Raw genomic sequence first — 12,024 nt, 5'->3', positions numbered from 1 at the left:
GGGGGGACGGGGACACCCGAGGCTGACGGGGCCTCTGCTTGTGCAGCAACATGGAGGCCAATCTCGTCTCATAGCCCTTAACTGCGGAGGACAGAGAGAAAGGTGGTAAACTGAGGCACATCTGTGGGAAGCCACCTCAGGGACCGAAGCGGTTTCCTGTCCACCGGCAGGAAAAGGGATGGGACTGGGACTTCTCAGAGCACTGACACATGCTGCCCTTTTGGCCTCCATCACCCTCAGCACTTTTCCTGAGCCTCTGCGATGGCCCCTGTCATGGCAACTGTCATGAAAAGCCACCATTTATTGGGCACTTGCTACGTGCCCAGCACTTCCCAGAGATTCTTTCAGTTAAAGTTCGCAGCAACCCTGTGAAGCAGCACCTGTTACCTGTTGTTCTTGCCTGTCGCAAGGTGGAGAGAGCGAGGTGTGGAGTGCTTCAGTATTTCCCTCGCTCTCAGCCAGGATCCAAACCTACATCCAGGCTGACCTCAGAGCTGCTCTCCTAAGCACTGGCATCCTGGCTCCCAGGGCTCTTTAGCTCATGCTGGTTTCTGGGGCGTCTCCTCCCCACTCAGCTGGGAGCGCTGCAAGGGCCGGGACCACCTCGTCCTCATGTGGGACCCCTGGGCCCCTCACAGTGCCCCACACGCAGCCGGCCCTTCACACGTGCTTTGTAAATGAGCTGAGGGAAGGAGCGAGTGACAAAACGAGCCTCTGACACTGGCCTCCCTCCGCTACTGAGTTATGACAGTGAAACAGCGGAGGCGAGGCCATGAATCCCAGACACCCGTCCCAGCACTTATGACGGTACGCCTCCTCTCACACTAAGTTGACCTGACTCCCTGCCTCTGAGTTCCTGTCTGGCCAGGCCCCAGGCTCTGGGATTTGGGAGGAATGGGTGAAGCTCATTCACTTCTGTTTACACTTGAGGGGAGAGGCAAAGTGACTGCCCCACGTCGCACGACTGGGTAGTGGTAGAGCTGGGAGCGGCACTCAGGCTCCTGGGTCAGAGCCATGGTAAGAGGACATGAGCCACAGCAGAACCACCCCCAGGCCTTCCCTCCCCTAGGCCCGCTCTCCCGGTAGCTGATGCAGGACCCATGTCCAGGCCATCTTTTCTTTTCAGGTCACAAGTACCTGGCGTTGCCATGGCAACCCTGGGTCTGGAGAACAGCTTTTGTGGACAGAGATCTCAGCCCCGGAGCCACGTGTGTTTTTTGTGGCCCAGTGAAGGTGACATGTCTGTTCTTGTGCCTGGAGGAGCCAGGCCCTGAGGCGTCTCTGGGGAACTGGGCGGTGCACTTGAACAGGGCAGGTCTCTTAGACCCCACGGCATGAGCCTGGGAGAGCCCAAGGGGAGAGGCCAGCTGGGGATCTGGTGACTCAGGGGTCATTAGTTGCTAAGGGCCCAGTGGGATGTGGGCCCACTGCTCCTTCCTGACAAAGCTGGACCAGCCTTGGGGCATGGATAAAGAGGGGAGGTGATGGGTGATGGGCTCTGAGGAAGACAGTCACCAGGAGACTCAGCCAGGGTCTGGGAGACTCTCACAGAAGTGGCGGGAAGCCTCGCACGTGTGCGTGTTGGGGGGAGCACATGCTACTGGCATGGTTTTGGGGAAGAGGAGAGAGAAGTGGGAAGTGAGAACTGCAAGGGACCGAGAAGGTGAGAAGGGGCAGAAGGGACCCTCACTCTCTCCAGCCCGCACAGGGCACCTGCCACCCTGCCCTCGTTCGGGGAAATAAAGCAGCAGAGCTTAGGGCCAGGTAGCACATCACCGCCCCGGCTGAGAACCATTCCTGAGGGGAATGCCCCCCCAGAGCTGGTGGTTCCTCAGATCTCAATATTTTCTTCAGTTTTTTAAGAAGTTCTTTGTGAGGTCAGATGAGGGGTGGAAGAAATAGGGCTGGTACACCCCGCTGCCTCCCCTGGATCAAGGACCTATAGGACAAGGCCCCGGTGAGTGTCCTCTACACCGGCCTCCTCTCCTTCCCCGGCCCACCCCACACGGAGCCCGGTCAGCCCTCAGAGACCGGCCCATAGGAATGACCAGAACACATCTATGGGCGTTCTGTGCCTGGCACTGCCTCCCCTTCCCAGCCCCCGCAGCCCTGACGCATTAGTGGAGACCCCTCCCAGCCCACCAGCCCCACCACCTTCTAGCTGTTGACCTGGGGCTATTCATTTCATTTTGCCCAGCCTTAATTTTCTCATCTGTAAAAGGAGGCTAGCACCTGCTACGCAGATGGCATTTAATAAAACACGTGAGCACCTTATACACAGTAAGCACTCAGGAAGTGTTTCCCTCCCTTTTAGAGATCCACGTGCTCTAAGCACCTTTAACTCCACTTTGCAAAAGAAGAAACAGGTGTCAAGCTGTGGGCATGTGACTTGCCCAAAGTCACACAACTCATTAAGCAACGGGGCCTGGATGGGAGCAGAGACCCGTCACCAAAGGCCACATCCTACATCTTTCCCACTGCATTCCATTGCTCTTGAGCCATCTCATGGCTCCCTGAAATACCAAGGCCCCCACCCACTGCCACCCCCATGCCCCCACTGCCGTAGCACAAGTAAAATGTACACTCTCGAAATCTCTGAACTCCGGGCTACCAGACTCAGTGCAGAAGCCACACCAAGAGCGCTAGCTCTTTGAGAAATCCCAGCCTCACTGACAGAAACCCTCACCAGGGGCCTGAATAGAGTTAACAGAGTCCTCAGTTGCCCCGCCCCCCGACTCTGGAATGGGAGATTTTGCACCCTCTCCTCCCTGCTGAGGTTAATCACTCTCATGGCTACTTCCCCAGATGGCCCTGGCGCCACATCTAGCACTGTCACTTGTCTCCCCTCTGGAAGGAAGGGGAGGTGGAGCTGTGGCCTTCGTGACATCCAGTGTGACGGTGTGGGGCTGCTCCTGATCTGCTCCAGCGCAGAGCTGGGCACCTGGGCGCCCGAGGCGCGGGTAGTTCTTCCTGCCAGGGCTGACGGTCTCGGGGAGGGGAGGGCTACGGTCCAGGAGGGTCTGCAGGAGAGGGTGTGGGGGTCAGCAGCAGCGCCCTTCCTCCACCCCAGCAAGCAGAAAGCCCCTGGAGGAACGCACCCCTCTGCCACGGTGGGGTGCACACATGGAGTGGGCACTTGTCTCTTTCTGTTAGAATGCATTCCAATCCCAGCTCTGCCACCATTTCCAGGCCAAACCCGGGGCATGTCTCCTAGTCTCTCTGATCTCCAATGATCTCATGTGTGAAAAATGGGCATATCAAAACCATAATTTTAGCAGGGATTTTTTTTGGGGGGGGGAGGGAGGAAGCAGTGACAATTAAATAAGATAGTAATTACTAAAGCCCCAGGCACGTGACTTGGGCACGTCTGCTGTTGAATCGTCTTTTAACCACCACCTGTTTGCTCGGGACCCCCTTCACACAAGGCTGGGTCTTCCCCAAGTTCACATCCATTAGGGTATGACTATGTACACACATAGTGTGTGTGTGAGAGAGAGGGCCGTGCACAGAATACAATGCGTGGACAAGGTGCCCCCTCAGCTCTAGTGCCTGTGGGATGGGTAGGCGGTTTCAGCTGAAAAGATGGATGGGCATCCCCACTGACAACTCCAGAACAGCCCATAAGCACAGTAGCAGCCCATAAGTGTCCCCACTGTCCCATTTTAGGTCTTACCTCATTGTTGACAAAGCAGTACAAGATGGCAACCATCAGCCCCTGCGAACAAGAGTCATGTCAGCAGGGGGGAAGCGGGAGGGAGGTGCCTTGCAGGGAGACCCGAATTCCTTGGGGCTCCAGCCCCAACATCCGCCTCCTCACACTGGGCCACTCAGGCAGACCCAGAGCCGGAGTGCTGGGTTCCTTCTCCTTTCCTTTCTGGAGAAACGAGAAGACCCCTTGCTTAGATACTGCAGAAGCTCTTCCACCGCCCTGTCCTTGAGGACATTTGACCCGAGAAAGCGCACTACCTCCAATCACGGGCCATCTTCCCCGCCATGGCTCCATCAGTTGGTCAGCACACTCAGCGGTCCAGAACTAGGATGTATGTGTGTGTGTGTGTGTGTGTGTGTGTGTGTGTGTGTGTGTGTACGTATGTGTGCATGCATGGGCCTACATGTGTGGCCCTCCCACAGGTCTCCTGGGGGCTGGGACCAGGTTTTCATGCATCTACAGCGTCATCTAACACTAGTGGAGAGGATGAAGCCTTGGCTTTGGAAACTACGAGACCTGGCACATGTTGCTTTAACATCTCCGAGCATCAGTTTCCTCCTCTGTAAAATCGGGTGATCCCGCACACTTCTGGGGTGCTGCAAGGATAAATGCACAATGTATGAAAAGCCCCTGGTGGGGTGTCTGCCACCTGGTAGCCACCCAGTGGATGGCAGCTGTGACGCCAGGCGGGATGGCCACGGCCACCTCTGTGCAGGCTTCCTGTCCTACGAGAGGGTGCTGGACGCTGATTCTAACCCTGGCTCTACTCCAGCCACGGAACTCTGGGCATGGCCCGCTTTGCCCCCAGGCCCCAGGGTGCCCATCTGCATGGTGCTGCCTGCTCCCTGCCCCACTCCCACTCTGCGACTTGGCAAGTGAGGACCCCGGCCGTGCAGTCACCTGGAAGGAGGTGAAGGAGAGCTCTGTGAACAGCTTGATGAAACGCAGCGTCCCCCGGGCGTGCTCATCCATCACAAAGGCAAAGACCACCTCGTGGGTCCCCAGCAGGGGGATGAGCGTCAGCGTGGACTTGGCAAGTCTGGGGGTGGGGTGAAGACATTGTTCTGGATCTCTCCCAATGGACTCTTCTCCCCTTTCTGTGCCCCAGCCCCACATCTAGGGATGACAGATACTCTCCCACCCCAGATATGCTGGGCTGGGCTGCCTGGCAGGGAGAAGTCGAGGTCAAGACCCCTAGAAGCCCAGGAGCTGCCCAAGTTCAGGCTAAGGACAAGGCTTGGGGTCCCAGGCTGGGCTGGGTGGGAGGAGAAGGTCACACAGGGTTCTGAGCTCAGCACCCCAGGATCTCTCCGTCTCTCCTGGAAGCCAGGCCGAGGGTGCCCAGCAGGGCCAGCTCAGGCACATCACCTGCACTTGATGTCCGTCTTGCACATGAGATTGGCTTTGAGTTTAGACACCACAATGCAGATGACCCGGATAAAGATGAGGAAGTTCACCTACGGGGCAGAGGGGAGGCAGTGGCTGGAGGCCCTCTCGAAACACCCACAGTGTCCAGGCCTTCCTGCAGCATCTCTGGGCCAGCCAGAACTGCCACCCCTGCCCCCACACCATCACTCACCCCAATGGCAAAGAGAATGGGCAGCCGGATGATGAGCCAGTAATTCATGTTGGAGTTCCTGGTCCAGCAGCTGGAGAGGAAGGGAGACACACAGAGCCCCCAGCTCACGGTGCAGGCCCAGGGGCACACGAACACAGCCACAACGAGCTACCCAACAACCAGTCCCCAGACTCATGCAGAGTCCTTCAAGCCACACACACACACACACACACACACACCCAGAGTCCTAAATACATGGTCACATAGAGAGATACACACAGCCCCTTCATGAACCCACAGTCATGCGTGTGCCTAGCATCATACACAAAATAGCAGAAACATTTCACGGTTATTACAGAAAAACCGCTACATACCCCACGGACCCAGCACCGTGTCATCACACAGTCCCGGGGAGGGATAGGGAGAGGGTACTAGAGAACTAAGTTTGTAAATTAAGCTCCTCATCCCTCGGTTTATCCTCCCAATGGGTAGTAGCCGTGAGCCCCAAGGGCCAAGGAATCCCATGGAACTGAAGGTGGGGACCCAGGGGCAGGACACTCACCCCTCATCCTCATAGAGGTACTTGACAATACCCCAAGGAATAACAAACAGCAGGGGAACACCTAAGGGGAAAGAGGGAAAGAGAGAAAGGGGAGAGGGGCTGGCAGGCCTGAGCCAGCACCAGACACACCCAGAGGTCTCTCCTTCCCCAGGCCTCTCCCCACTCCAGGCCCTCCCCTTGCCTGACCACGAAACCACTTCCTAGCAGATGTGGAACTAGGCTGGCCTGGGAGCACCGGAGGGCGGAGGCGGCATGAACCCCCGCCCCACTGCCCGGACTCTTCCTCAGAGAGAGGATCCCACCATGTTACGGCTGTATCTGTCCTCACCAGTCCCCCCCTCCCAGGCACACTGTCGGAGCTTGCCCCCAAGTCCTGGCTGAAGCATGAGGATGCAGACACTCAAGTAACAGAGGGACAAGGCTGTGGCGTGTGGAGAACATGCTGGACGAGGTGGGGACAGGTCAACCCTCCGATGCCCTTCTCCCCCTGCCTCAGCCCATGTGCCCATCTCAGTCAACTCCTGTAGGCGCCGGAAGCTCCTCCAGCTTCCTGTGCCCGAGCTGCACTGTAGGTGGCTGGGCAGAAGCCTGGAGTACAGATAGGGGCCCGGACCCTCATGCCAACAGCCCAGCTAACCGTGCAGGGGCCCGGGGTAACAACAGCTCCAACGTTAACACTCTCCACTCGGCTGAGACTCAACAGGTGTGGCAGGCGGCCTCTAGGAAGGCCTCCAGCAGCCCCCACCTCCCGGTTTTCACACCGTGGTGTAGCCTACGCCATGTCAAGATCGGTCTGCATGACCGAGAATACACACAGAAGTAACGGCATGTCATTTCTGAGATTAGGTTATAAAACACCGTCTTAAAAGGTTATAAAAGGCTTGCCTTGGGCTCTCTCTCTCTCAATCTGATCACTTGCTCTGGGGGACACCAGTTGCCAGGTCACAAGGGTGCTCAGGTAGCCCGTGGAGGCAGGCCCCTGTGGTGAGGAAAGGAGGCCTCCAGCCAACAGGCAGCAAGGACCCACCCTTCCTGACAGCCTTGCGAGTGAGTTTGCGAGGGATCCTCCGACCCCGGTGAAGACTTGCGGTGACAACAACCCAGGGCGACAGCTTGACTGCATCACTGTTGGAGACTTTGAGCCAGAGGCATGCAGCTCAATTGAACCCAGATTCCTGCCCATAGAAACTGTGAGAAGAATGGCTGTTTTCAGCAGCTAAGTTGTGGGGTCTTCTGTTCTGCAGCAGTAGATAACTCATTCTACTGGTTTCCAGCTCCTTCGGGGGAGAGCCTCCTTCGTCTTCAGAGCCTCGGTGCTTGGCTCGCCCCGAAGGCTCAATCTGTTTGCTGACTTCAAATAGACTGCCCATCCTCACGACACACGGAGATGAATCAGGAGCTCAGGAGGCCACAGGTGGGACTAGAACACAGGGCTGCCATCCCGCGCCCATGCCAACCACCTTCAGTGGCTTTCTGCACCAACTCTCCACACCTGTCCCTACAGGTGCCTCTCCCAGGGTGGGAGATACAGGGGTCTGAGATAGGTAAGAATGTGCATATTAAGGTGTGTGGACACAGATGTGAGTGCATGGTGGGGGGTTCCACACATATGCCTGTGTGGCTTTAGGGGGTCTCCCCCAAGAGCACATTTCTAGGGTGAAGCCCACTTCACAGCCTGTCACCATGACCCAGGTCCTCAAGAGCAGCTCCTGAGCAGGTGACATGCCTGGAATTAGCGTGCAGACGGGGCCGGAGGAAGCAGGGCAGCTCCCAGCTGCCCAGCATTCTTGATCGGAGAGCTTTCTCCTTGGCCATTTATTTTCACATACAACAGACCTCTGAGCATCCATGATGCCTTAGCAATGAGCCTTCGTGAGACTGCACAAGGGACGGGAGGCTTCCAAAGGCCTCAGAACATAGCACGGAGCCTGCCACATAGAAGATGCTCAGAGAGGATGGAAGGAAGGAATGATGAGGGGATCAATATATCAGTGAGACAAGGGAAACTCTCCAGGCAAGAACCTGCCAATTCCCTGAGCCAGGCACACCCATGGAAACCTCCTTCTCGGGCGCCCCCAGCCACCTGTCTTCCTTTCTCCCTGAGACCCCACTCCAGGACTGGGGAGCACACTCATGTTAGCAACAAGACCCGGCGAACTTCATTCATTCATCAGCCTCTCCTTAACAAAGTCTTCTTAAACAGGCAGGCACGGCTCTGCCACAGGCAAACATGCCACACTCCCTGCTGGCTGCATCTTTCCAAGACTTAGAAAGTCAACAAGACAGGCTGGGGGGAGAACGCCCAAATTAAGACACACAGAACTCGCCCTGAGAAGTAATGATTCCCTCGTCTGTCCCTTGCCTCCCTCCCGGGCAGCCTCTTTGCGGTGGGTTATGGAGGCACCCCGCTGCGGGATGGCAGCAGAAGCTGACATGTCTTCTGGGGACTCCCCAGCTGTGTCAGAGTTTTCGTTTTGATTCTTCTGCTCGCATGTGAAGTTCAAAGTTGTTTCCGAGCACCCCACGTGGGCTCGGTCTCCTGGCCCCACAACAGAGCTCTCGGCAGATCTTTCTGTCCTCTGTCCTCGCCCCTTTGTGTCTCTCGATACCTCCTCATCCCAATTCCCCAAGATAAGGGGGTTATCATTGGGAAGGAAGGTCCCCAGGTCCTACCCTTGAGCCCCTCACACCCTGAGCTCTGAGCTGTGGCATGAGGTGGTGGGAAAGGATGGGCACCCCTCCCCCATTTCCCACTCAGAAAACACTAGGACACCATGTGTCCCCACCAACCCTCCACCAACCACCCCCGCTCCTCTGCATACATCACCCTGTCCCTCTGATTTTTCCTGCCCTCAGGTCGCCATGGAGACAGGCACTAACAGCGCTGATGCTATTTCCCAGAATGGACAGACACGGTCCCCCGCCCTAAGGATAGGCCTTCCCAGAGCTCCCCTCAATGAGCTAACCCCACCCACCCTCAGTTAGCGGCAGGGCTCTCCAGCTGCCCACTGCCTGGGTGACTGCCCTAGTTTGGGAGGGGAGGAAGGCAGAGCAGGGAGAGGCAGGCCCTGGGGGAGGAGGAGGGAAGGAGGGGAGCAGGGAGTTGTACACAGAGGCCAGGCCCACCTGCCCACCTGTGCGGAGGCCTGACCTTGCTCAGTCGGGCCTTCAGGGGACTAAGAGAACTTTCCATGACAGGCAGCAGGGGCCCAGGGCCTGGGAGTCAGGAGGCCTGCTTCCAGTGCCTGCTCTGCCTATAAGGTCGTGCCCTCTCTGGGCCTCGGTGCCTTCGAGATACTGATAGCCCCCTTAAAAGGCCCCCTTCTACAATGGGGCCATATAGAGCCAAGTAGCAAAAGGAAACCAGCAGGAGGGAATGCAGGGTGAGGACAAGGGGCAGGGAGGCTGAGAGGGCCAGACAACCTGGGGAGGCTTCCTGAGGAGGCGGGCTGGACAGAGGACAGACTTGCAAAGGCTCAGGGCAGGAGCCAGTATGGGAGGGGCACATCTTGTGGCCTTGATTGAGGTGAGAAGTCCCCGGAGGTCGGGGCGGTGGTGGTCAGAGCAACCTGAGGCAGGCGAAGGAAGGAGTGACAGTAGGGAACGAATGAATGCCAAGCCCGAGGTGGAGGTCAGGGTCCTGTGGTGGGGGCAGGGACACGGGCAGATTAGGAAGGGCCAGAGGGCAGGGTTCTCTGGCACCATCCCCGGGGGGCTCTCGGGGGCCCCTCCAGAGTAAGCCCTATTGAATCAGTTTTCTCTGTCAGGGGGTGGGGGCTGGGGGACTGCCGAGGGTGGGGGTCTCAGCCCCTGTTCTCATCAGAATCCCACGTGGCGAGAGGCAGAAGCACAACCAGAAATGTTCCAGCAAAAAAAAAAGACACAATGGTTCTCCTCAAACTTTTTTGGCTAGAACATTTCCAGCTGGGCTCCAGGCACATCCGCGGTCCACCCTCTCCTCCACGGGCTTCCGGCGGACCGGCCCTGCCCTGCCAGGCTCCTCTGAGCCCTCCTCTTCATCACCATCAATGGGTGAGAGAGCCACAGCCCCTCAGCTCTCACCTCCCGACCCCCTACCCTGGGGCCCAGGACTCTCCATTTCCCTCAGGACTGGGTGCGAGTCTCCATCCCCAAGGGTCTCAGAAGTAGAGGTGTTTGAGGACAGTGCCGGCGCCACCAGTGGTGTGTGTGGTGTATCTGACAGGGTGGAGGGCTCTGCTTCCATTAAGCGGGTAGGGTTATGCAGGAAGGGGACGGCAACCGCAGCCCCCTGCAGTGGGTCCTGCCCCCAGGAGAGAGTCACCCAGTGGGCCAGACCCATTGGCCCAGCAGCGTGTTCTTAGCACCACGCTGGCTTCCCGGAGGGAATGTGTGACGGGGGCCTTACCCCAGCCTAGGCCCAGATAGAGCCTGAAGACGGGCTGCTCGGAGAAGACGGAGAAGGCCAGCAGCGCGTACAGGTACACGCCCTCCACCAGGAGCCAGCAGTAGTTGGCCGCCACGCAGTACTGCATGAGCAGAAACACCAGGCGGCAGCCCAGAGAGTCCTGGGGGCAGAGGAAGGGTCCCCGGGGGACAACAGCTCTGCCGCCCGCCCCTCTTGACCCCCACCCCCCATCCTGCCCCCGCTGCTACCCTACCACCGTGAATGCAGGAGGAGAGAGCTAACGCCCTCTTGCCAGGGCCAGTGCTGGGAACCTGGCCTGCTTTCGCTCGCTAAATCACTGCCGGGGCTGGAAGAAGCTGATGTATCCCCATTACCGGTGAGAAAACTGAGGCCCAGAGAAGTTAAGTGACTCGCCCCAAACTCTACAGCTAGTAAGTAGCAGAGCTGGGAGTCAAGCCTGGGTCCGTTTCCAAAGTCCACTTTCTGTGTCAGACAGAACTCCTTAGGGGCAGGAGAGTGTCCACCTCCCTAGACTGGGGGCTCCCCAGGGTGGACTGCCTCTCCCATCAGACTGGGGGCTCCGTGAGGACCAGGCAGAGGCAGCTCCTGCCTTCCTCTGCGCCAGGCCTGGGTGCGATGGGGGAGGCTGGCCGCTACTGCCCATGCCACCCTCCCCAGGCCCTTCCTGAACGCGCCACGCACCTGGTAGGAGAGGAGCCCGTCCCACTGGTGCTGCTGGGGGGCCGTGCTGTACATCCACTTGAGGACCGCGTCCCGGATGAAGACAGACAGCGCTCGCAGGATGAAGGACGCGAACAGGTTCAGGTGGATGTAGTTTCGGGTGCAGTGCAGGTGTCTGCGGGAGAAAGCAAGGGTTCTTCCTGGCAAGATGGCCAACGCGTGTGCTCCCCAAGCTTCAGTTCTCCAGCTAACGAACCCCTCAGGCAAGTTTCTGCCTCTGGAACTATTCTTCCGTCTTTTTTCCTCTGCAAATGCCCTTCTTCCTCATAACCCCGGAAACTCTTTGGGTCCAATGTAAGTCCTGCCTCTCCACGAAGCCTTCAGGTGTGTGCTCCCTGACACCCTCCGTCCACACCGTCCTTCTCTCTACGCATCTTCTTTTCTACAGAGTCATGTGTAAGCCAAGTGATTTATGTGTGAGGACCACTTTCCCCAATGGAGACTTAGCTTTGCTTCCTGAGGAGAGGACCTACTTCTCACATGCCTCAAGGTTGCCTTACAGAGGCAGACGCAGGCGAAGCACATGGTAGGAAGTCAGAAAGTATTAGACATAATTTCAATATCCTCTCAGGTAAAAACGCATAGCTAACTGCAAATACAAGGGCATTTCTTAACCTGATAAGGGCTATCTACCCACACTGGGAGCAAACATGGTTCTTAACTGAGAAATTTTATAAGCATTTGCTTCAAAATCAGGAAAATAAGGGTTGCCTAGAGTTACAAAGCTATCATCACATCTATTCAACATCGTAGTCCAGATCCTGGCTGCTGGAAGAGTGCAAGGGAAAAAATGCACGAGAGTATCTTGGTAGAGACTCCAAGATAATCTACACATAAATTATTAGAACTGATAGGAGAGTGTTCTTCTAGCACGGTTGCTGTGTGCGTTTATATAAAGCAGCAATAAAGACTTTTAAAAAGTAAATTTTTAAAAGTTTAATTTTTTTAATTGGCTACATAGAAAAAAAGGCTAACGGAAGACGGGCAAGACCTCTATGGAGAATATAATAAAACTTGCTTAAAATTGTTAAGGGAAGACTTCAAATCCCACATTCATGGATAGGAAG

General features: G+C 56.9%; 1 protein-coding gene across 2 annotated transcripts in view; it reads right to left on the bottom strand.

The window, feature by feature from the left end:
- GLP1R (glucagon like peptide 1 receptor) overlaps positions 1-12,024 on the bottom strand; it is a 37,284-nt gene that overhangs the window by 6,039 nt on the left and 19,221 nt on the right. For both annotated transcript variants that reach the window (XM_026482467.4, XM_057305016.1), the window contains 7 exons: positions 10,919-11,072; positions 10,217-10,376; positions 5,830-5,890; positions 5,289-5,358; positions 5,078-5,166; positions 4,610-4,748; positions 3,674-3,715 (listed from right to left, as the gene is read on the bottom strand). In XM_026482467.4, the coding sequence (XP_026338252.3) occupies positions 3,674-3,715; positions 4,610-4,748; positions 5,078-5,166; positions 5,289-5,358; positions 5,830-5,890; positions 10,217-10,376; positions 10,919-11,072 (715 nt within the window). The remainder of the gene's footprint in view (positions 1-3,673; positions 3,716-4,609; positions 4,749-5,077; positions 5,167-5,288; positions 5,359-5,829; positions 5,891-10,216; positions 10,377-10,918; positions 11,073-12,024) is intronic.

This window comes from Ursus arctos, unplaced genomic scaffold (genome assembly GCF_023065955.2).
Source record: "Ursus arctos isolate Adak ecotype North America unplaced genomic scaffold, UrsArc2.0 scaffold_31, whole genome shotgun sequence".
Lineage (NCBI taxonomy): Eukaryota > Metazoa > Chordata > Mammalia > Carnivora > Ursidae > Ursus > Ursus arctos.
Note: the sequence above shows the minus strand (reverse complement) of the source record. Positions and strands in the feature narration are given on the sequence as shown.